The sequence below is a fragment of the Myotis nattereri genome (assembly GCF_964212035.1).
Source record: "Myotis nattereri genome assembly, chromosome: 11".
NCBI classification, from domain to species: domain Eukaryota; kingdom Metazoa; phylum Chordata; class Mammalia; order Chiroptera; family Vespertilionidae; genus Myotis; species Myotis nattereri.
The window spans coordinates 39,265,629-39,292,140 of NC_138086.1; the positions used below are offsets into that span (position 1 = coordinate 39,265,629).

The window sequence follows — 26,512 nt, forward strand, 5'->3', positions numbered from 1 at the left end:
GCTAGTGTGGTTTAGTTGGTTTGATATTGCCCCATGCACTGAAGGGTTCCTGGCACATGCACCCGGATTGTGGACTCGATTCCTGGTGTGGAACATGCAGGAGGCAGCTGGTTGACATTATGCTCTCTCATTGATGTTTCTCTCTTCTCCCTTCCTCTCTCTCTAAAAATCTATAAAATACTTTTTAAAAAAGTCCTTAATTCTTCAATCTTAGCTAGAATTTCTGTCAAAATATTCAAAATATTCTATACTCACTGTCTTTATTTGCTCATACCCCATTCAGTGCCAGTAATCCTTTGGCCCACTGAGTCTAGTCCTTACTCTAGAGAGGTTCCCTAGCATTCTCAGACACAGAAATTACCACAGAACTGATTAGCTGAATGAACACTTTCAGCCTGTCGTATTATTTCTGGACTCTGTTTAGATGGCATTACTGACCACTTATTTCTTCTAACTAATGTTTCAGTTTTCTCCCATCCTTTGACTTGGAATTATTGAGAAATAAACGTTTTTTTTCTGAGCTTCTTGCAAATTACAGCTAAAGGACTTGATAAAACCTTGAGAAATCATCACAACAGCTTATACTTAAACAATCTTAGTGACTAATCCTGTGTACACTGTGCAGAATTTATATAACCAAGATATTCAAACTGCAGAAAAGAAGGATTTATCAGACTGTCCACTGCTTACTTTCATTCTAAGAAAAGAAAATTTGATTATTTCTTCTAAAAATCTTCTCAGCTGACAGTCTTACAGACTCAGCAACTGGTTTAAAATTTATGTGACCATTAAACTTTGTTTTTATCTTCTGTTTCATAGGCATGCCCCTTATTAAACACCTGATTTCTTGTTTATACTATTTAGGTCTCACTTTGGGAGCCCATCTGCATCACCACTTCCTGAAATGACACTCAGCAATTTAACTGAATCGACTTATTTTCAGGACTACATAATTGAGTCAACAAAATATGAAGCAATCTACCAACTTTGCTTCTGGAATGATACAACAATTCCATATCAAGAGGATGATGCTTTGGGGATTCCCATCCATTCCTACTTTGGAAGAATCAGCTAATAATCTCTCTGTTCCAGTCTTGGATCTCATTCCATTGCCCCCCTTAGATCATGCAGGGAGAGACTTCCACATCCTGTATAGGCAGGAACCACAGCCCCTCTCAACAGGAAGCAGTTAATGAAGACATAATGTCCTCCCTCATCAGCCCTAAGGTATTTCCCTAAAAGATTTCAGGGATGGAATTTTCTGAGGGGGGGAAAAAAGACATGCTAGTAAGCCAGGGCAAGTATGTTAGGGAAACTGAGAATGATAGCTAAACACCCAAGTAGTTTACAGGCATCTAGTAAGTAGAAAAATCCTATCTTCGACACAAGGATACTTAAGAGTAAATGGTTTACACCTCTCCTCCCCAACCAGAGTATAAATAGCTTAAATCATCCCAAGAAGACAGAGGGAAGCTAGGTAGACAGGGACAGGGGCCATGGGTGGCGGGGGTGGAGGAAATAAAACTGAAAATCCAAGTAGGTGAAGTTACTAAGGCACCCCAACTGGGCAGGGAAGAAAGGGTGCTTGAGGGAGACATGAGCTTTAAAATGTTTAATGTTGCTGACAGGCAGCTTGCAGATAACCAATCACAAGGTAGTAAGGCATATAAACCAATCCCAAGGAATTTGTGAAGGCAAAATTCTTTGAAAGAACTAATCAGGAAATAAGAAGCATATATATAAAAAAGCATGTATGCTTCCTCTTCTCTCTCTCTCTGGTGTGCTAGGTTCTTGGGTTGATGGCAGGAGATGTGCTCCCCTGTGCCCACGTGGCTTATGGCCATGTGGGCCTCCACACATGGACTATTAGACTTTAATAAGCTTGGATGCTGAACTACTCCTGACTATAACATGGAAAGGAAGCCCTGGATACTGGGCTGCTCCTGGAACCCCAGCAGCACCTTCTCCAAGACTGGCTCCTTTCAATAAACTTCAGTTCCACTAACATGACTTTAGTCTCCGATTTCGTGAGACAGCGAACTTGGACTCGAAATCCCCGTATTTTGGTTTTAATCCTACCCAGGGAGATAGATAGCAGAAATCCAGTTAGTACCATTTATGCCAACCACACTCAAAGACAGATGCAGTTAAGGCAATAAATCTCATTTTGGCACATCAACATAAAGCTGATGTATATTCTATATGAGATCCTCCCTTAATACCTTCCCTAAACCCCAGGACTTAAAAACCCACAAGAAAGAGGACCCAGGGCTTGCTCTTTCTCCCGGAAGCATGCCTGTGCCTTTCCCTTTCCCACGTTCTTTACCCGCAGGCATGCATCTCTCAAACTGTAAGGGTCCCCATGAGACTTGCAACCAGGAGAGCAATGGGCAGCAGCAGCTCCTCCTGGCCTAACACCTTGAACCTGTCCCCAAGAACTCCCTTTTATCTGACTTCCCAGAGAGCCAGAGCAGGCCCACCTACGCTCTTCCTCTTGCTTCTTCTGTCCTAAGCCCTTTCTTGTTTCACTGTCCCCAACTTTAATAAACATACTCTAAAATAATAAAATAAAATAAAATAAAATAAAATAAAATAAAATAAAATAAGCTGAGTAAAAGACAACCTGCTTGAGAAATACATGAGATAAATGATTTAGAATGTAAACTAATTTTATTAGGATAATTTAAAGATTCCCCGTAGTTTAAATTAATGATATAAAAAATAAATATTTTCTATAGGAATTGTAAACCATAAAGACAACTATGATGAGAAGAATGTCTATCAATTTTCTCTATTCAGTGATATGATGTTTAGAATTTATAGTAGTAGCATCAAATCACAAAAATTAAGGGGACTGATTTTCACCTTATAGAAGACAAAGTTGACTACTTTATTTAGTTTTCAATAATATTGAAATCAATGAACCCAAACACTGAATATAGAAGTGTTAAAAAGAAAAATTTTCCATAGTAACTCCTTTAATTCCAAAAGTTTCACAGGAGAAATGATTATGTGATTTTGTAAGCAGCTAACTTCAAGCAGACTTTCAAGGTGCAAGAAAAGTGTTTCTTAGAAAATTATTAACAGTTTACTATAATTGAAGTAAAAGTTAGATATATCTAAGTTCTTTAAAAATCTTAAGTAAAACTGTATAAAAGTGAAGCTGATTAATATTCATTCGTTTCATGTTCATTGAATTACATATCTACAAGGTAGATGAAAATGAATTATTTCATACATAAATTGTAAGACAAAACAAATCCCAATCCACACCAAACTCACATGATGATACATTATAATTTCAACATTTTTAAATTAAGATCTTTAAATCCCTTAATTAAAAGAACCTTATTTATTTTTCAGACTAGAAAATTAGTAACAGTTTGGAATAAGATGTTCTATATGGTGCCTTAGTTGAATTTGAATAGATAAAATATTAAGATGACATCTATTTAAATAAGCTATATTTTGTTCTGAGAAATAGCTAGTGGTGAATATGATTTCCATTTAAATCAGATATAGCTTCATAAGCATTTTTTCATGCAAACTGTAATTTATTATATATTTTTCCAGATATTTTAATCTAGTCCTTATTAAAGTTTTGCACTTGCATAGCTTTTCAACCTGCTGGTCCTGGGAGAATCTGACATAGCTCCCTGGATGCTAAGCACGTAGGTACTCCTTTAGAATAAGTTAATAGTCTAGGTTTTGGAAAGCATCAATTACGTTTTACATTTGAATGAAAATGAAAACTTTCATTTATTTGCTCAGCTGTTCATGGAATATTGCATAAGTTGGGTTTAAAATGCATGTGTTATTGATGTAACTGCCTGCAATCCCTTGCAGTTAATAGGACTATAAATAAACACATTGCACTAATGTACTGCAACTTGATGTAATCCTCCACTGTCTCAAAAGTAAAACCCTCTTTGAACTGGAAAGAAAATCCCACCTTGAGTGAAGTAAAAATCTAGATATGTCTGGCTTTTATACCTTTTGAATATTTTTAATAAGATATAGATGTGGAATTTTCAAGCATTTTAAAGGAGACTTTAACTGGTCTAACTAGTTAACAATAGCTACCATCTACTAGTAATCTTAATTTTGCTTTTTTATATATTTTATTATTGACAATATTACAGATGTCTCCCATTTCCCCTCCCTTTACCCCCCGCTACCCAGCCCCTACTCTCCTGCTCCAGTTCATCATCACCCTATTGCCCGTGACCATGGGCTATGCATATAAGTATACTAGGGGCCCAGTGCACGAATTTGTGCACCTTGAAATGAACTGTTGGCCACGAGGCTGCAGTGGGCACAGGGGCAGGTCTCAGTCCATCCTCCTCACTCCCAGTCCCCTGTCTGCCGGCAGCCACACTCCCGTTGCCACCACTCCCGCGCACTGATGGCACCGGCCCCGCTCGTACCCTCTGACAGTGCAGAGTGATTGTGGCTGGTGCCAGTAGTGGGTTCAAGTGGGGCCGGCACCATCAGAGGATGTGTGTGGCGGCTGCTGCCCCGATTGCCCCTCAGAAGCAGGGGGAGGTGGAGAAGCCCTCAGGGGTGATCAGTGTAGCAGGTGCGAGCGGAGCTGTTGCCAGCAGCAGGTGTGAGCGCCAGGTGGGACTGTGGCACACGGGAACAAAGAATTTTCAGTAACCACCAGAGGCTTGCCCTGATGACAGCGACTGGTGCCCCACCTTATTCTGGCACCCCTGCTCACCTGCTCCACCATCCCCCTGTGGCCACTGCCCACCATGTTCCCCACTCTGCTGTTTGCTGCCAACACCCGCCATGTTCTGCGTGTACCCCCTGGCGGTCAGTGCACATCATAGCGACTGGTTGTTCGGTTGTTCCACTGTTCCATCTATTTGCATATTAGCCTTTCATTATATAGGATAAGTTCTTTGGTTTATCTCTCCTTATCCCCCAACCCGACATGGTATGTCAGTCTGTTCCATACCGCCATGCTTCAGGTCGTATTTTGTTGGTCAATTGATTTTGTTCATTGGATTCCACAAATAAGTGAGATCATGTTATATTTGTCTTTTTTTATTGGCTTAATTCACTTAGCATAATAAATAATCATAATTATAAAATACTTTTAAAAATTATGAACTGAAGAAGGTGAGGATCAACTGACTGTAACTAGCATGTCCCTAGGATCACATAGTAAATATTATATAAATATAGATTTGTGATTATAATAATATTTGGAATTAAGTTTGGCTTAGTATTTTAATGTCATTTTGAATATATAATGACAACTCAAAGTCATTTCTAGAGTTTTATAACAATGCCAATTTTATTTCACTTCTTACTACCTATTAAAATTTTATTCTAAAGTGGAAATGTTATTATAGAGAAATATTTTTTTTTCTGTACTCTGATTGGGATGTGATTTCACCCAAATAAAAGTATCTTGGATGTAACTAAAACCACTGGAATGTTCTGTGATTAGCTAGGGTGTTTTCCTAATACCACCCTCAAGATGGTAATGGACATAGTACTGGCTGTAATTCAGGATTTCATTTGAGATTTGGTTATTCGGTATAGCAAGGACACATTATGAATATGGTTTCCTGGAGAAATTATGATAAAATTAACCGGTTGGATCACATTAAATAACTCATTGTAAAGTCTAAGAGTATCAGATACTACCATGACCCTAAATTTGTTCCTTGCATATTTACCTTGTCAAACTACCATCTTGCTCAGGTTAACCCTTTTTAATTTTATTTTATGTTAAATAGAATGACTCATAAGGTTCACTTCGAAATATAAAGACTGTAACATTTCTCTTCTTTTTTCACTGTGTATAGCAATTGCTTTAATGTGTTGTGTTTTTTCTCCCACTGCAAAATTAAACAAAGTTTGACAGTGAAATATTCCAATTGCTAGACCACAATATATGTATGAACCTTTCCTGATAGAACAGAATGTTGGAAGTAAATATTTCTCTAAACTCTGCCCCAATATGTTTTGTCTACTTGAGGACCAAAGAAATAATAATGACAATAATGCATAGCAGAGAACATAGAAGTGAACTGGAACATTTATCTATGAAAAGAGATGTGTTCTATGTTGCAAAAATCTTTTTTACAAAATCATAAATACTTGTTTCCAAGCCAGCACTAGATTACTTATTTATATTTAATTGTTAGAGACTGATAAACTTTCTTGTGATATCTTAAAAATTACACAAATGTCATTTAATAGTTATCATAGGTATAACTCAGTTGTGTATTTCTCTGAAAATTGCAACATTCTAACAAATCTAATAGATATTAAATATATGTGTTTGCAACCTCTCAAGATTTTGTTAGCAGTCATTTAAGAGAAGAATAAATTAATCTTTATTAAACTGAATTTTTATTAATGTAGTAAAAAAATGTACCTAAGAAGAAAAATGTAAACTTAAATATCCAGAGATATGGGGAATATAAATTAGCTAGAATATAGTGTTACTGTAAAATTATGCATGTTTTGATTCATAAACTCCCATAATATAATTAATAAAACAATTATTAATTTCAAAATAGCATTATATAACTTGATACAATTGTACAAGATAAAACTTCACTGTAATAATAGATAATAAATTAAGTCCTTGAAACTATGGTGGAGAACATAGAACATGTAAAAGTCTGTACACTACTTAAAATCAGGGACTATGTTTTTTGTGTTCAACTCTGAACCATAAAAATTTAGCAATGTGCCGGAATCATGGTAAGTAGAATATATTTGTGTACTGTGAATAAATAAAAAATAATATATAATAATCCTCTGTAATAAAAACCTAATATGCTAAATGTCTGTTTGTTCAGTCAGCTGTTTAACCAACCAAAGTGTAATATGCTAATGATATGTTAAGGCTGCCCAACCACTCGCTATAATGTGCACTGACCACCAGGGGGCAGACAGTTGACCAGTCGTGTGCCCTGTAACTTCATTTACAACATTGGTGGCAATATTAATTTTCAATATGTAGAATTTCTATTTTTTTCTACTAGAGAGTAATATGGGATATAATCAGCAATATAACTTGTTGCTGATCCTGGTTTATCTTCCTCGGACTTTGGCATCTCCTTTAACATGGTCTTCCTGACAAAGACTTTAAACTCTTTACTTTCTCATATTTTGTTTTTTTCATCAATACCAATTCCTTCATTTATTTAATAGATTTTGGTTGAAAACATATTTTAGGCTCTGGAAGATACAACAAAGGACACAAAACAGCAATTTATATACCCCCACTTCAGTGTCCATAATTGGTTTGCTGAATCTAGATGGATTCTATATTGCTAACACAGTCCATTAGGATAATTGTATTTTTGAATATGTAGATTAAAGTATCAATGTGTAATTACTGAAGTGAGACTTAGTGAACTATAGGAATTAGTCATCACTCTATGTCAGGCATAAATAAAATAAGGTCTAAGAATCTGATTTAAAAACTATATATATAAAAGCCTAATATGCAAAGTATCCCCTTGGGAGTTCCATAGACTGGGAGTTCGATTGCTCGCTATGATGTGCACTGACCACCAGGGGGCTGCGTGAAATGAAGGAAGGCCTTGGCCAGCAGCTGGCAGCTGGGGAAGGGAGGCCCCAGTCAGCAGCCAGCAGCCCCTTGGGGCCTTACCCGTGAACAAATTTCATGCACTGGGCCTCTAGTCATAATATAACTATGATAATTTTTTTATCTGAAGGCCAGGAATTAGTAGAAAGGGCTTACTGGAAATGTGGCTTATTTTCAGTGTAGCTAAACCAAAACAATAAAATTATGTTAACAATAAAATTATGAGTACAGTATTTAGCACTGTCCTAAATGCTTTACATATAGTATCTTTATTCTAGCATTCTTGTGAAGTAGGCATTATTCTTGCTGTTTTACTGATGGGGAATTTCAAAAGGAATTGTTAAATGTTCCTAACAAAAGTGCCATGTATCTGTGACTGAAGAACCTAAATCTTTCCATTGGAACATTGTTTAGTTATTATTATAAGATGTCTATGTCATGATTTACCAGTTATTGTTCCAATGGTAATCATAGTTTTAATTGAATGAGTGTATATCAGGAGCTTGACATACTGTACTTCATTTCTTCTTTAAAATAGTACTGAGTAGTGAGCAAGAGGCAATTTATTTTAACAAATTGATTTAGAAATATGAGGCTAAGAAATGTCTTAGGAAGACTTTGCTTACAATTAAAACAGTTAATCAACTGAAAAATTTGATCCAGATACTTCATTTTACAGGTAAAGTATGTGAGACACCTGGAGACTAAGTGAGATAATTTTGAGTTGTAAGTCTAGATCCAAAGTTTTCTCATCCACAAAATTCTTCTAATTCCAGTGTATTTTGCAATCTTATATGATTCTTTATTATTTTATCAAAAATTAAAACCACTCCTTTTATAGACATCTACTTCCCTCTCTTAAGATAAATAATGTCTTTCAAGGTGTGCTTCAAACCAAACTCTTCCTATTAGCTAGCGTTCCAGAAGGAACGGACATTGTGGTAAGTTATATTGCTTAAGTTGACCTCTCTCACGTCAAGCCATATCCTCCAGTCTCTACCCCAATCCTATGTAAATTTGCTTTGACCTTCTGTGATTCAGGAAAGAGGGACAGATATCTGTACATTTCTTAAAAGTGTAGGGTAGGAATCCATAACAAATGTACCACTCGTGACATAAAAGTCTCAAAACTTTTCTTCTAAGATATAATTTTATAAAGAACATGATAAAATAATTCATGAAAAAGCTGCAGAATGATTGAATGTGTTCATTCCCCTATCATTCTGAAAGTATTTCCCTTAACATTCATGGAAGTTACCTATCTTCCCAGGTATATGTTAAAGTGTGAAAGAGAAGATTTTGGAGGTGGGGGCTTATGAAGTTTGTTCATTGATGTAACTTACATAAATAATATACAATGTAAATCATATATATTATCATTGAGAAAACAAAATATGAGCCAAGAATACATTTCTCTACATTTTCAGATTTTACTAGCATTGAAAATTTCAAGGTTTATTTTGACTAGTGTCTGGCTTTCTAATTGACAAGCTAATTAGAAGGGTATGCTAGACTACTTGTCCATACCAAGTGTAGTGTGCAGCTGTCCTGGGGGAAAGACATGCGGGTGAACTTGTTAACACTTGAAATTAAGCAGCACTCACCCGAAAAACTGCCATTTCTTCCAGCAGAACTTCTTCTAAATCATGCCACGTCTCCTTAGGAATTGAAACCACTTTAAGAACGGTCCCGACATCTTTGAGAGAAAATGGAGAAGAGCACAATTTAAACAGACCTCAACAGAGTTTAGTGTTAATGAATGGATCCAGTATTTGACCAGAAAGAACATTTTGACCTCAGTCATCCTTTTATTTTTTTTGTTACAGAATTATTAAAATATTCATATGCCTTTCATGCAACTAGATAAACTACAAGCATAGCATAAAACTAAAAGAATTTACTTTTTAGAAATAAATGAAGCTTTGAAGATGATATCACCCTGAACTTACATTATTAAAATATATATGTAATAATTGCTAGGTTGGACTATTATTTTTAATCTAAATTGTCAGGTGTCTCAGAAAAAAATACAACAAAAATAATACCAGCTTTGACATGACAGGTTTTTCCACTCTTGTTATGAAATCAGGGACTACTATGAAGACTTAATGTAGGTGCAAAAAGCCAGGAATGTTGTCAAGCAACAGATACTTGTAGGGTGGTTAGGCAGGGGTGGGCAAACTTTTTGACTGGAGGGCCACAATGGGCTCTTAAACTGGACCGGAGGGCTGGAACAAAAGCATGGATGGAGTGTTTGTGTGAACTAATATAAATTCAAAGTAAACATCATTACATAAAAGGGTACGGTCTTTTTTTTTTTTTTTTTTAGTTTTATTCATTTCAAACGGGCCGTAGTTTGCCCATGGCTGGGTTAGAGCTTCAGAGCCTGGCTGCTCATGCTCTTGTCACCTGAAAGCCTTTAGTACTTAGAGGCCCCTAAAGACAGCTCGATGACCATTAAGGGATGAGTGACAACTTTATCTCTCAAAATAAACACCTTGGATTACTTACTGCAGTGTTTTTTTTAATAATTGGTTTATCAATTTCAGTTAATCAATTTTATAGTACTAAAGAACTTAAAATTCAGAAGCATAAATCATAAAAACTATTAAGTTGAATACATTTTACATAGATTTCAAACATTGTTTATTCTAATTTTAAAATTGTTTTAATGACAAGAGCTGTCACTTTTATTCTAAGTTGGGTTAAGCAGATATTAATTTTCCAGTATTTACTGACACATTCCTATTTCTTGATAAAATGAAGAATAGGGCCTTATTAAATTAAAAAAATTGACTCTTCAACATTTCAATTCTAATCAGCTGATAAATTATACTTTGTTTCAACGGGCTCATTTTAATCAAGTTTAAAGACTCATTATTTGAGAAGAAAATCTTGCCAGTAAAAAATAAGTTATGGCAGAAAAAAAATTCAATGTATTCATATCACTGATAACCATTTTCAGGGGATCAATATGATGTGATATATGAGATCAAAAAAGGTTGCTAGTGTATCCCTTGTAAAGTTAAAAAAAATTCCTCTTTTAAGAAGATCCTTCTATGTTTACAGGACCTCAGACTCCTTATAACACCAAAGATTAAAGGTAAGTTAGGTTAAACTACTTAGTGCCTCTGATGGGTCTCCAGTATCCAAACATCACTTTATCTGTGTTCCAGATCGAGTTTTACTGAGAAGTATTTCAAACAATTTCACACAAACTGAATCAGATTACTCAACTAGGATCAATACATTATGATGTGCTACTTAGTTTAAAGATAAAATTACTGTAATCAATTTACTTTGCTGACAGATGACCCAGGTCTGTGCTGACCGATAGCCATCCACATCATCAGACATTCAACATGCTCATGAAACTGATTTCTTTAAGGACAGCATGTGTCCAAGTAGAATTAAAAACTCGTGATTGGGTTTCTTTGGTCAAATAGCCGAAAGCAAGCTTTTGTTGCCCTGACAATGAGTGAGGGACTTCTCAACATGCTTAGGCCAGAGGTGAAGAAAAAGGCAAGTGTGACATTAGTGAACAAAATTAATTACTCTGTAGAGAGATCTAATTATAATTTGACATTAAATAATAAACTAAAATTTATAAAAAAGAAATCATATCATCTTATAATTTCTAAACATTTATAATCAGAACTTGATATTTGCAATTCACTGACTTTTAGCAAACATTGAGTCTCATTGGGATTCTGCCATATTTGATATAGAAACTTTCTCGTAAAAGTAGACTGTAATGTATTGCTCAGAACCTGACACTGTTACACCTGATAACATAGGTATTTCACAATTTTGTTATAAAACTTTAAGTCCTTAAAGCACTTACTCCAAGGTTGTCATTCCTGTGTAGTTAATGCAATTTTTAACCTCTTTCTCACCAAGGGAAAATAAATGTTATTATACCAAGTTTCAGTGAGGCACTCACCCAGTTTCCCATTGATTTATGTCAGTTAGCAATGGTAATGGAGACGAGGAATTTATTACCTTGGAACTTGACCCTAAGTAGCAAGTTTCAAATTTGTAACTGGCACTTTCAAAATAGTATTATTAAAGAGAGTAGGGGAAAAATAAAATAACATGTCAAAATAGCAATGGAATTCTTTCTGAAAATATACCTTTAAAAGTTTGTTTCTAATCAAAGAAGTATTAAAATGATGTTGTTGAATTTCTATAGAAAGGTATCTGAGAATGTATGTGATGATCCCATAACTCCATTTTGTTGTTTTTCTGATATAGTGCCTCCCCCCGCCCCCATTGTATGGCAAAAACACTGAACAAATCTTGTTTCCCAAATTTATTTGCTGGGAGATTTACACTCTATGGTATTTTTAAGGTTTGGATAATTTCGTATCAATTAATTCAGAAACCATTACTGAATGTCTTGGCAAGTTTAGGTATGGTTTGAGCAATACATCTTTGTTCTAAAAAGCCACTGTTCAGAAAGAGTAATGATTCAATTAAGGATATTGATTATTTACCTAATTATTAGTTTTACCTGATCATTCTTATCAACATTTGACTGAAACAAAAATTGAATTTAATATGTCAAATTGCTTACAAAGATAACACATTATAACAATAGAATGTTCAGGTTTTGTAGTCATTTATTAACATTTTACTATACCTTGAAAATGACTATAAAAACTTCCTTTGATTCTCAATAGACTTACTCAGTTGAATTCAATGGTCTTGAAGGAAATTTAGAGCTGAAATCAGACATTTACCTGTTCCAATAAACATGACATCATACTGGCCATCTTCTGCATCTACTCGATCCACTACAATTTGTGTAAACTGGTAGTTTACATCTGTTTTGACCATTATTGGGCGGTTATTAATAGGAAACACTGGATTGTACATGGCTGGATGACTTCTTGCAAATGTTATAACATCGTCAGGAAGGTCTTTGGTAGAGTCAAATCCACCAAATGTTTTGCTGGGACACTGATAAAATAAAGAGAAGGATATATTTTGATTAAAATATAGCTAATATGATTATAAATTACATATATATATGGCTAAGCAACTGTCCAACTGGTAGCTATGAAGCATAATCATCAGGGGGCAGATGCTCAACGCAGAAGCTGCAGAGCTGCAGTGACTTGGCAGCTACAGTTCTTGGGTGACACCCCCCAGAACCAGAGAGGAGGGAGCCCGATTCCGGGATGCATCACCTGAGAACTGCCCTCTCCCAATCCGGGACCCCTCAGGGGATGTTGGAGAGCCAGTTTCAGCCCGATACCCCCAGGCCAGGCCATGGGACCCCACCTGCTGGAGGGACCCTGCTCACTCTGCAGATGTCCTTGCAGCGGTTCTCAACCTGTGGGTCGCGACCCCTTTGATGGTCGAACGACCTTTTCACAGGGGTCGCCTAAGACTATCCTGCATATCAGATATTTACATTACAATTCATAACAGTAGCAACATTACAGTTATGAAGTAGCAACGAAAATAATGTTATGGTTGGGTCACAACATGAGGATCTGTATTTAAAGGGCCAGAAGGTTGAGAACCACTGCCTTAGAGCCTTGGCTCAGCTCTAGATGTAGCCAGTTGGGGAGGGGATGTGGGAGGTTGGCTACAGGGCTTATCCTGCCAGTCTCACCCAGTCCCACCCCACGAGCCACCTTCTAATTAATATCCTTCAATGAGCAGGAATCTGTGCACCAGGGCACTAGTAGAACAATATATGACATAAATGGCCTGTAATCATTGTTTAAGTAAAAGAAATAATGTTACTTACATGTTAGAGACATTAAAAATAATTTTTTAGATATATTTGATTTTTATCCTATGTATATGCCAAAATACAAATGCTCTTTTCAAACTAAAAGCCAATATAAACTATTCTTTATTGCTTTGTTTCTGGCATAACTCTGAAAAGGTACCACAAAATATATCAAAAGAACTATCACTAAAAAGTTGTTTTAGGGATAAGAACAGGTATTATTAAGTGGGTAACCTGCAGGGAACTGAAACTGACCAATCAGAATGGACAAAGTAGAATAGATGAGGGCCATAGAGAGTCAGAGAGGATACACTGTAGTACACTGGCAAAATATCATCGCTGGATGTAAATGCTCCACATAAAGCAATAAGCCAAAGAGGAGAAAATTCAGATTTCACAGTCTCTTTTACTTAATTATGTGGTACAAGCACTCAGAGTACAATATCTCCAGTCTCATGCTTTTTGTCTTCCACTTAAGTAATTTCTGCCACTTAACGTAACAGCTTTGGAGCTAAAGGAATATAGAGTTCTTATAAGAGAGGAAGGAGAAATCAATTGCCTGTAATTACCTTGATATCTATCATTAATAATTCATGAGAAATAAAATAAATAAACCTGTTTTAAAAAAGAGTATGTATTTATGCATATATATGTATGTACACATTTTTTGTGTGTATATATATGTATATATATATGTATATACACACACACACACACACACACTCATACACATCAGTGTAACAGTTGAAGGATTTAAGGAATTACATTTTGTTTAAGTAAATTATAAAATTACTTAGTTTATATTATAGAAATATAAAAAAGCTCTATAAATTCTTAGAAGAAATGATAAAGCATATTTTTATGACATTTATCATTAGTTTTTGCTTTTCTACTACCATTTAAATACAGCTTGAAAAAATTTAGAAATGTGTGATTTAAAGTTACAGTAAGGAATTAATTTTTATTTTATCCTATATGTGTGTCATTCTTTTGCCTTTCTGGACTTTTATTTTTGTATCTAGCATTACTTAGTTACAGGTTTTCCTTTAAAAATAAATGCCATCTACCATGGCTGGTGAGACTCAGTCGGTTAGAGCTTAGTCCTGAGGACCGAAGGGTTGCAGGTTCAAATCCAGGTCAAGACACATACCCAAATTTTGGGTTTTATATCTGTTCAGGGTGCGTAGAAAACACAACTCTCTCTCTCTCTCTCTCTCTCTCTCTCTCTCTCTCTCTCTCTCTCTCTCTCTCTCTCTCTCTCCTGAAAAACATATCCTTGGGTAAGAATTAAAAAAGATAAATAAAAATATATATCATCTACTGACACACCATTTGAAGGTCACAGAATATTTTTCACCAGTAATGTGATGAAATGACAAATTCTCAGCTGCCACTTTTTGGGATTAATGAACTCATCCACGTAAATGTTATTCATGGAGTTAGGTGTTATCTCCTCCTGGCATCTGTCTCCTAATTTCTACATCAGGCAATACTTTCTGCCTTCTGCCTTTAGCACTTGGTGCATGTGCGGACTTAATTTCCCATGTTATAACAACCCTCCATGAATACTGGGTGAGAGCACAGGCTCTAGACCAAACTGCCTGGGCTGCATCCTAGAGCCTATCCTTGCCTCAGAGTCCTTATCTGTGAAATGGGAACGATAATTGGGCTATTGAGTACAATATATATAAATAAGTATAAAGCTCTTAAAACAGGATCTGGCACACAATACTTTCTAATTACTAATTTCAAATTATTTCTAATAATTCCAAATATATTTTACACACCTTCAGATGAAATACTTTGTAACTCCAAATAGTAGCATAATATCTAGCACATTTAAGTAATTCCAAGTTTGTTGAAGTGAACCTCACAAGAGTTTGTATTTAGAATACAGTGGCATTCATTAGCCATGGAGATATAAATAGCCATAGGGATATAAAAATGTCCACCAGCAAAGTAAAAACAGTTTACCATTAAGAAATAGAATATATATCTTATGCTTTTTTATAAAACCCATTGGGCTTCACATAATTAATAGATATTCCACCCTGTTCATTTATTCTGAAAGTTTATTTATTTTTTTTAATCTACAAGATCCATCATCCAGAAGTAATATTTGTAAAATGGAAAAATTTTAATTTGCTCATAAATAAGTGTAACAATACAGAAAAACAAGACTATTAAAAGAATTTGTCTAATACAATCATAGAAAACATAACTTACTTAAATTTAACAGAATTTTAAAAAGCTGAAGTGAAATGAAAGTAATGGTTAGACTTCAAATACAAGTTTTTTCATCACACAAAATTACTTCCTTAATGGTTCTTAAGATTAAAAAATGTCACACCTAAGTGAATGGTTCTATCAAACCATTTTCTGTTACCTCTGAGATCATATGGAGGGAGACTCCCTTCACTTGCTGCCACACTGAAGTCTTTTCTTTTTCATCCCTACCTTAAATAAGATTCAGAGCTGGTTATACTTTGAGTTCTGTCCGTTTTCTTTTTAAGCCTGCATGTGCGCAGGGCTAGATGGTAAAGGAGAGTTTGGCGACGGCAGACAGCATCTCATAAAGTAATAGGTCCTGCTCATTCTATGAGATTTGTTTTTCACATATTTTCTTTACCTGCAATATTAGTTGAAAAACTGTTTTTCTCCATTTGAGCCTCTGCTATGATCAGAGAGAATAAGTCCAGGCGTAGCCTAATTATTCCAACTCTCCATGAAGGCCATATTCACTATATCCCATTCAGAAAACAAAATAAATAAGCCTGGCCATTCAGTTTCTATTACTCAAAAATGATGGGTATTCATAACTGGTAAGCACTGACATTACGCACTGATGTTCATAAAGAAAATGGTTTTGAACATGGAGTTCCATTGTATCCCAGAAACCCTTTCCTTGCTTTCATTTATAGTCTGGGAATCCTGGTTTTACATAACCTATATTTAATATCTGAGTAGAGCTGTTATTTTAAAATTTTAAGCAGACAGTTACTCTTTTTATATTTTAAGCATCTAGGCTACTTACAGTTCCTGGTCGTGGGTAGGGGACTCGTCCTTGATAAGGCACCCATTGATAGTTGGGACCATCCCTGTGAGCATATGGACCAAGGAACACCCTTCTCACATCACTCATGCTATACATACACACAGCTGACCCCTTGAAGATGTTACTAAAAAAGAGAGACAAGACAAGAACAAATTTTCATCTCTATACAATGGCAAAAGAACTGTTAATACTGAGTTCTTAAATTTTGAATATCAGTGATCCCAAAACACAAATTCTTAGCAATATCAAATAGTGTTTGAGCTATTTAAATTCATCTATATATTTAAACAATACATAAGAAACAAATTATGATTCTCAAAAATAGAAGTCATGGAAGAAACCATCTCTACTATTTGTAGACTATATATTCATATAATGCATAATCTTTTATAGGAAAAACACATACACTGATATCCTAATGAATAATGTTTAATTTTGACATCAACTAGAAATAACAATATAAACTGTGGTAATATGGTAAGCCTCATGTGTCATAAATGAAACCAGGAAACTTTTAAGCAAGAATGCTTAACAATTCATTTTAAAGCTGAAATGAGCAGAAAATGAATAGTCAAGGTAATATGATGTGTTACATTATATTATTTTTAACTCCCAAACCACCATAAATATTAGATCAGCTAATTTTTGTGATGGTATTTAAAATCACTTCTTCCCAACACAGAAAATCGTTTTAAGTCAGTAGCTATCACATCCTAGTCAAGGTGGAGTATTATAGCAATTATCCCCATCATTTTGCTAGACAAAAATCAGGTAATTGAAGCAAACTGGACGTTTGCCATGAGTTTCCACAATTTTCCATTTTATTTTACTTATATAAATACATGTTGAGGGATGTATTTATACCATGATATAAAACAGTTGTGCACATTTAAAATATGGAATGCTTATCTTTTAACCAATCTTTCCCAGAGAAAATTACATATAAATCAGACCAAATGAAAAACATGTGTTTATAAGATTTTATTATACAGAAATCACTGCATATATATAATGTCTAGTGGAGTGAAAGCTTCATGAGGGATGAAAGCATGCTTGGATTCTTTTCTGTAGCTTCAGTTGCATATTGCAGGACCCCTGACACAGAGTCGATCTCAGTAAATAGCTGCAGATTTAATAACAATCTCTATATATAAAAACCTAAGTGACTGTCCCACCCTTCAACTATCCGCCCAGTAGCTATGATACGCAATGACCACCAGGGGGCAGGCACTCTGACCAGTAGAGGAGGGAGCCCAATTCCTTGTGGAATCAGCCGTGGGTTAGGTTGCTGCTGGGGCACTGTCAGCCCCGAATCTGCTTCACACGCACCCCGGACCCAGAGAGGAGGGAGGAGGAAAGAGGAAGGAGGGAGCTGGTGGGCATCCAGGTCCTTGGGGCTGGGCCTGCAGGAGGGGGTCTCACAATCCAGGGCCCCTCAAGGGATGTCAGAGAGCTGGTTTCAGCCTGATCCCCACAAGGCCAGACTGAGGGACCCACATTCGTGCACTGGATGGGTTTTGGCAGATCCCTGCAGGCCAAGCTGAGGAACCCGACCCGTGCAAGAATCTGTGCACCAGGACTCTGGTATTTTCATAATAGAAGAGCACGTTAATACACATATGATACGTCATAGATTCTAATGTTTATATAACCATTTTTTATTGTTAAATACTTTACTCATCTCTTGATGAAATAAGTCAACACTGAAAGACTTGATTATGATTTACAGCTGTTAAGACTAACTCACATGCAGACATCCGTCTCACTGAAGAAGAGAGGCAGAATTAATTTACTCATTATTAAGCCAGTGATTTTCAAAGTGTGTTCTCTAAGAACAACAGCATGGGCATCACCTGGGAATGTGTTAGAAATGCAAATTCTTAGGTCCTGCCCCATTCCTATAGAATCAGGGGCTGTGAGGGCAGGGCCTGGCTATCTGTATATTGACATGCTCTCCAGGTGACTCAATGAATGCTCAAGTGTGAGAATCACAGTACAGACATTGAGGAAGCAGAGAGGTGGGTCAAAGTTTGTTTAATTTGGACCGCTCACATTCTTTAGTTGTCATTCAAAATTTAGGCTTGTATATCGTTTTAGCAATATGGTTTTTACATTTTTACTTGTTATTTATAAAATTAAGTAAAAATATCCAATTAATTTTCAATGGCTTTAATATTTACAGAATAAATCAGTTTTGGATATTGCAGTTGATCTTCCTCTTATGCTATCACAATCCCCTGCAGCATTTTACCTGACTTTTGATTTTAAATTACTTTTCTTTTAAACATTTATCCATATAGGAACACATATCCTTATTTATGTGCTTGTAAATGTATTTCCTTGAACAATTCTAGATAATGTAAACTTTATACTGAATGTAATAGAAAATAATTGATGTTTGATTTATAGCAAGAGCCTTGGGGGACATACAAAGTAGGGGAAAGAGGGGCAAAAAGGGAGGAAGACAAAGGCAGAAAGGAGGGTGAGGGACAAAGAGTGAGGGAAGAGGAGGAGAGGAGGTAGGAGAGGGGAGGGAAAATGTTTTTTCACTCTTACTTTGTATTATTGTAAACTTATAAAACAGATTCCCATTTTTATAAAATTTTACATTGCACTCAATTTTTAAAATCAAAGCTATATATAGAACATGACATACATTTTCAGCACTATTTTTGCAGTGATATTTTTTGCTAAAATTTATATTTTAAACTATTGAGATCATAACTTATTTCAGCCATCAAGAATATACACTTCAAAGGTTACGCCAACATTGTTCTTCCATGAATATATTTTCACAAATTATGGATGCTTAGAAAGCACCTAAGGACAGGATGTTTCTATGATAAGATGGTAAAAAGTTGTTTACCTGGAAGTTGTAAACACTCCATATACAATTGGATTTTTAGGATCTTTAGAATTCATTAGGAATATATCCTCTGTTTGAAAACAAAATTGAGAAAAGTTGCATTTTTTATTATTATGGCAAAGTCTGAGCAAACATTCTCTGTAAAATATGACCAGCTGTACTTACGAAGTTCATCAAAGTGAGTGTCAATGCCGTTTGGACCTGGCACCGAGCAAATCAGACGAGCTTTGAGGAATGTCGTCCATTTATTCACCAGACTTCGGTGCCCCCCGAAGTCGTTCTGAAAGGAGAAAACACTGATTTGGGGGACTTTGCATGCAAAAGCTAATCTTAAATATTTCTCTTATCTTGAGATAGGTTCATAATACAATTCCTCATATTTCAAAATGAGGAATGAGGAAATTTGAATGACATGATACAAATACCTGTGCTTTTTAAATCATATTGCTGGTCAAATTTATTCACTCAAACTTTATTCAAGGAATGACTTACAATAAATTTCCCTTAGCATTAAAAAGTCACTTTTTCCATTCTCTTACCACTCTTCAGCAAACAATTATTACTGTTGTTTTCGTTTTGGTTTAGTTTTAATCTCTCTCTCTTACCTATGCCTTTCTTAAGATCTTACTTAACTTGGTTCACAGTAGTGAATACATTGGCACATAGTAGGTACTTAATAAGTATGCACTGAGCCTGGCCTGGGGCTTAGTGGTTGAATGTGAACTTTTGACCCAGAAGCTCAGAGTACATGCCTGGTTTTGGGGCTCAATCCCCAGTAGGGGGCATTCAGGAGACAGCCTCTTGATAAATCTTTCTCATAATTGATGTTTTTATTTCTCTCTCTCTCTCTCTTCTTCTCTTTGAAATCAATTAAAAATATATTTGAAAAAAGTATGTACTGAATGAAAGAATAAATGCATGCTTTATAACCTATACTGAAAATACATCACAAAAAAGTATGCTAGCACTGAATATAAGTTTAAACAGTTGAAGTAATGATGACTTTATCAATAGCATATTGAAAAAATATTTGCATAAACCTTAATAAAGGAAACTCATTCCAGAGATACATTTTGTAAAAGTCCCTTCAAAAATATAATGATTTATATTTTGTTTATGTGATTTTATATACTATAAATATTTCTAAACTCATGTAAGTAGTGCTTTTAAATACATATTTTGTGAAGAAAAGATTCTCATATGTTTTACATATTATTTCTGTTTCCAGATTTTAAGAAAAATTAATTTTCAAATAATTTATATACTAGAAGTAAATAAATGGATCAGGATTGAGGTAAGAAAGAGGCTAACCTACCTTCCCAGAGATTATTAAAATTTCATGTTATTTTCTTAGAAAGAATTCCCTGTTAAGGCAATTACTGGACTGGCTTTGTGAGTCTCCTGAGATGAAAGCTGCTTTAATATATAATAACAGTTGCCTTTGTCCATATTGCACATATATTGTACTATACAGTGGTAGAGGGGAAATTAGTACCGTTATCATATCTTCACACTGATATTAATCAATCCATAAGTATCAATCAATTTTTATTATATATGTCTAACATTATAATTCCATATTACATTTAATTTTGTGTCATACAGTAAATAATTTCTCAGATCAATTTCAAAGCTTAAAAATTATGTATGTGCATATGTACACAGGATGTTATAATAATCAATTTATAAAAAGTATTTAATACTTTTATATTAATACTTTAGTTATCCTAACAACAAATATTCATTAAAAAATTATACATTATAGGAAAGTGTGCTAGGTATGAGGATACAAAAAAGTATATATTCTCCTAGGTAATATAAAAGATTTATTTCTCTAGAATTTCAAACTAAGACCACTTAATATAATTTTGAAGCAATGCCTCACAACCTCTGCTTGTTTGTTTGACTATGAAGAGTTACTCATAAACAATGATATGTTTTCAATCATTTTTTACCATTTAAATATTTATAATGATAATTCAAGTATTTTAGTCAGATTTTTCATTACATTTGCACATAGGAGGAAATAAGAAATAAAATTGTGATTCAACAGTATCTTCCTCAATTTATTTTTCTTTACCTCACCTTGCATATCTGACCTATTCTAGCGTGAGTGGCTTTTCCAGTGTGTTCTCCGTCTATCGCATTTTCACGGAAGAAAAAATATACTTTGTCATCTTCAGGGTTGTCACTCTCTGGGATGAGGTGGGCACTAATGAACCTTGGATCTGAGAGACAAATTATAGGATATATATTAATTCACATTTGGATGAATAATACCATTCATTACAGTACATTTTCACTTTCTTTTAACTCCTATTTTATATATTTCAAGAACTAATCTTTGCTTAGTTCACTTTTTCCAGTATTTGTAAACCATCCCTTTTTTCAAGTGACAGTTGACATTTAATATTAGTGTATATTAGTTTCAGGTATACAGCATAGTTAGACAATAATATAATTTACATGGTGCTCCCCACAATAATTCTAGTATACACCTGGCACCATACATCGTTATTCAATATTATTGGCCGTATTTCCTATGGTAAACTTATATCCCATGACTACTCTGTAACTGCTAATGTGTACTACTTAATTCCTTCACCTTTTTTTTTTTTTTACCAAGGTCTCTAACCAGTCTCCCCTAAGGCACCAGAAGTTTTTTCTCTGTATCTATGAGTTTGTTTCTGTTTTGTTTGTCCATTCTTTATGGACAAACATAGTATTTTAAACTAAGTTACAAGTTACCTTATATGTAATAAAAACATTCATTATTTTTTTCCCAGAAAGTTAGGACTAGGTGCAGAAATCATCAGTGTGACCACAGAGTTCAAATGTATTACTGGATAAAAAAATATTTGGCAAACTTTAAGTACTATCTAATATTACTTATTGCCATCACCACTGTTATTCTGCCTTTCAAGCATAAGATAGTCTAAATCAAACTACCAATTCATCTATTCCAGTTTCCAGCAAAACTTGGGTAGGAGGGGAGAAATGAGATCCACATAATACAACAACAAAAAATAAATCCTGTCATGTTGTTCCCATCTCGGTAAATAGCAATATCATTTTCCAGGCACTCAAGCCAAAAACCCTGGAGCCACCCTTGAGTCCTCTGTCACATTCCACATTCTATCAGCCCATCCCTATTGTCACCATTTCCTACCACATCCTTTAAGACCTGCCCCTCCCAGACCACCACTGCCAGCAATAGACACCTTATAGCCTCTTTGATTCTACTTTACCAATTTTGGCCCACGTCTCCACACAACAGCCAGCGTGAACCTCTGATATGTCACTTCCCTCTCTAAACCCTCCTGTATCTTTCTGAACCACTCATAATGAAATATTAATTCTTATAGTAATCAGAAGCCCTATATGATCCAGCCCCTGCTACCTCACATGCCTTTTCTTCAACCTACCCTTCCGTCCCTAAGTCAATCCTTGTCAGCCATGCCTCCCCCTTCTGGTTCTCAAACAAGGCAAGCACTCTCAGTCCTGCCTCAGATCATTCTTGCCTGGTATCTCTCTGCCCTCCTATATCCTCAAGTGTGGGCTCCTACTTCTACTCAGGTCTTTGTTCAAATATTACATTATCCAAAATCCCCTTGTTGATTACCTTCTTTAAAAGCATTGAAATCCTTACTCCAGGGCCTTTTTAAAAAAATAAACAAACTTATTTTCATTCATTATTTTTGTTCCTAAGATGGTTCATTGTCTGCTATTAAACAGCTCTCTGCCTCTCTCTATATCTAATACTAGAGGCCCGGTGCATGAAATTTGTGCACTTGGGGGGGGTCCCCCAGCTTGGCCTGTGCCCTCTCACAGTGTGGGAGCCCCATGATTGATTGCCCCAAAGAGGTAGGCCAGAGCTGGGGGTCCCGCCTCTGCACCGTGTGGAGCCGTGGGACCCCCAGGCCTCACTGCATGGAGCTGCCAGGCCCCCCGGCATCGCCACGCAGAGCCGCTGGGACTCGCCTCCACACTGCACATGCAGCATCAAATCCCTGCCCACCCGTGCACCCCCACTGCACACACAGCCTCCTGGTGATGGATTGTGATGGCATGAGGGCATGACAACCATTTGCATATTAGCTCTTTATTATATAGGATTCATTTGCTTATTTTCTTTTCTCCCTCCATCCAATGCAGTATAATTTCCATGAGAATAAGAACTTGGCATGTTTCGTTTGGTGCTATGATTCAATAGCCTAAAACACAGTGAGCAGTTAACAAATATCTGTCCTAGGAGGGAAGGAAAGAAAAAAATAAAAAATACAATAAGACTGCCTAGATTGTACATAGGGTTTAGGGTCTTACTTCAAAAAATGCTTCTGTAAATACCTAGGTTGATATGGTTGTGACTCATACAAACCGTATAAAATATGTACTAGCTTCACGGCTTTACTATGTAACATACTAAGAAGTTGAGTTTCTCTCATTGAGAGCACTTAGGACATTGCAGGTATTTAAATTCTTAGAGTAATCTACCTATACTCCCACGGTGTATTATGTTAACAATGAAATATATGCCCACAGGTCAGCCTGATACTTAAGAGACCAGAAAAGAATTCAGAATCCTAAAACCAGATTTATTGATGTTGTTGAGTCCTAATCTTTACACCTGTGAATAATCATTGTTATCCTCTTTTCCATGCTTGTAGCCTTCCTTTAACATTTGTTCTGGGACCATGTATTTAGTATATCTCACAGGGCTACACTCCACTATCCTTCTTAGGCAAATTATACAGACTCTCTAAATAATGTAAAACATATGAAACATTACCTATTCACATTTTAAGTTCAGTGTTCCACTGTAATCAGAGTAGGAAAATAGTAACTTAAAAATTGGAATGACTTTGCACCAGAATTTTTTAGATACATAAAATAATGTATTACTTTAACCTTAATAATTGTTTGCAAATCTGGCCTTCATAAAATTGTACTTGTTCATATACATAGAATGTTGAGAGGAATAATTAATGTGACAGTAGGAATTTTAATGTACAAACCAAAGAGGTATTACCTCACTGATGAAATTAGACTCCTAGAAATGAGGTGTGAGTGTATGAAAAAATACAGTTCATCACTTGCACCTTTTGTGACTTTTTTTTTTTTTTTTTGAGAGAGAGGGGGAAGGGACAGAAAGAAAGAGAGAAACATGGATGTGTGACAGAAACATCAATTGGTTGCCTCCTGTACATGCCCCGAATAGGGATGAAATCTACAACCTGGATATGAGCCCTGACCTGGGATTGAACCTGCGTCATTTGGGTGTATGGGTGACACCACGAACAACTGAGCCACCCGGCCAAGGTTTCTGTGACCTTGAGAATACTCTTACTTCTCAGATACCAGGTGCCTAATTTTAAAATTGGGTTTGTTTAAAATTGGGTTCTATTCACCCTGTATGTCACAAATAGTTTATATACAAATATTGTATTATTTTTAATTAAATTTATTGGGGTGACATTAGTCAACATGAACATATACAAGCAAATATTTTAAACTTAAATAGTGTTATGAAACAATTTTATAAAATGTTAACAAAGGTATTATGTTATTATTAGATGATACCAAAATGAAGCCTCAATCACATGTTCAGTTTAAGGGATCACATTAAAATCCAGCTACAAAATTTTTATTTTTAATTATAAAAACCTCACACATTCTTCTGCGTTAGTCCTGGAGCAATGGAGAAGAAGTTGGTCTAATATTACCTCCCAAATTAGTGCAGTTGTTCATATAAATACTTTAATAATAATTTCAAGCAATTAAATCCAACTACCTTTTATTTCATCATAAATATTTACAAGACACCATGTAAAAATCAAAATGAATAATATATATTTCTTGTTCTCAGAAAGCTATAATCTAACAAAAGCAATGTTAGAAGCACAAAAACAACAACAATGCAAAGAAATTTTACATGTATAAACATTCTCTTGCTGTTTGGGCATGAGAGAAGTCATATCAAGTATTATGTTCACTTTCTAAAATATGTCAGCATAATTATCGCTTACAAATGTGGAAGCTAATGAGAAATAATTCAAGCATCTTATGAAGTACTTGGTAAAAGGGTTTTCAGTCCTTATTTCTCCTTCAGTATCTGATACTACCGGAGTAGAGGATATTGTAGACAAATTAACAGTTTGACATAGCTTCAGATACAGCCAAAACCTAAAATTACACATGGAAAATAACAGCTAAATTTATTAAAATAAAAAAAAGAATATCAAAGAAAAATAATGCCAATTTAACAAAACTTATATTTAAGAAATCTAGATTATATCTTATACTCGAAAAAGATTCATTCTTATTTTAATAAAATGGGTGTCTCTATCTGATCTCTTCCAAAAATTTAAAATAAATAATTTTCTAATATTTCAAATTTAGAAATTCTTCTCTTTGATCAAAACCTCTGCTCACTATTCATATTCTATTTCTTTAATCCCCCAATTTTGCCTTTTCTTGTGTTATTTTGTCCTCTTACCCCCTTTCTCATCCCCTTCCAGTGGTCGGCAAACTGTGGCTCGTGAGTCACATGCGGCTCTTTGGCCCCTTGAGTGTGGCTCTTCCACAAAATACTGACTTCTGCGCATGGGCCACGAAGTTTCAATCGCACTGTACATGCGCGCCCGCATATGGCATTTTGTGGAAGAGCCACACTCAAGGGGCCAAAGAGCCGCATGTGGCTCACGAGCCGCAGTTTGCCGACCACTGCTGACTATTCCTCTCCTCACTGGTGAATTATCTTTATTCAATCTGAACATTCTAATCAGTCATTCTAATTGTCTTCCCTATTTCCCTGGGACCTCTTAGCCTTATGAATATTCACTATACCTGCTGTGCAAAACCCAGAACTTTCTTCCATTGCTTCTACATCTAAGCCAGGATAAAGAAAATCATGTAGTAACATTAAATGGGTGTACTATAAATTCACTCTATCTTAAATAAGAATCTTGGTGTCTCTACAGAATTAATATACTTATTATAGATGTACTAACAACAACTTTTAAAAATCACTCAGATTGTCTTAAAATCAAAAAGGTACTATCATCTCTCACTTTACATTCCAAAGATGGACTTGTTATTTGCTATAATAAGACCAAGCCCACCCTCTTTTTTCTTCCTTCATCCCCCAATTTTTCTTTCTTTCCTTCCTGTGGAGAAATGAGTTATCCTCTCAGACTAAGACGTCCCTTTATTTGCTATCAATCCAATAATGTACAGAGTATTACTCCAATAATAATCTTTCTT

The 26,512-nt window shown here is 35.4% G+C and overlaps 1 protein-coding gene across 1 annotated transcript in view; it reads right to left on the minus strand.

The window, feature by feature from the left end:
• The window catches only part of SEMA3A (semaphorin 3A), a 190,368-nt gene that overhangs the window by 24,503 nt on the left and 139,353 nt on the right, over nucleotides 1-26,512 (minus strand). The window contains exons 7-12 of the mRNA XM_081102745.1: nucleotides 21,335-21,477; nucleotides 19,415-19,529; nucleotides 19,250-19,319; nucleotides 16,363-16,507; nucleotides 12,325-12,544; nucleotides 9,187-9,278 (exon numbers count right to left, since the gene is read on the minus strand). Of these exons, the coding sequence (XP_080958871.1) occupies nucleotides 9,187-9,278; nucleotides 12,325-12,544; nucleotides 16,363-16,507; nucleotides 19,250-19,319; nucleotides 19,415-19,529; nucleotides 21,335-21,477 (785 nt within the window). The remainder of the gene's footprint in view (nucleotides 1-9,186; nucleotides 9,279-12,324; nucleotides 12,545-16,362; nucleotides 16,508-19,249; nucleotides 19,320-19,414; nucleotides 19,530-21,334; nucleotides 21,478-26,512) is intronic.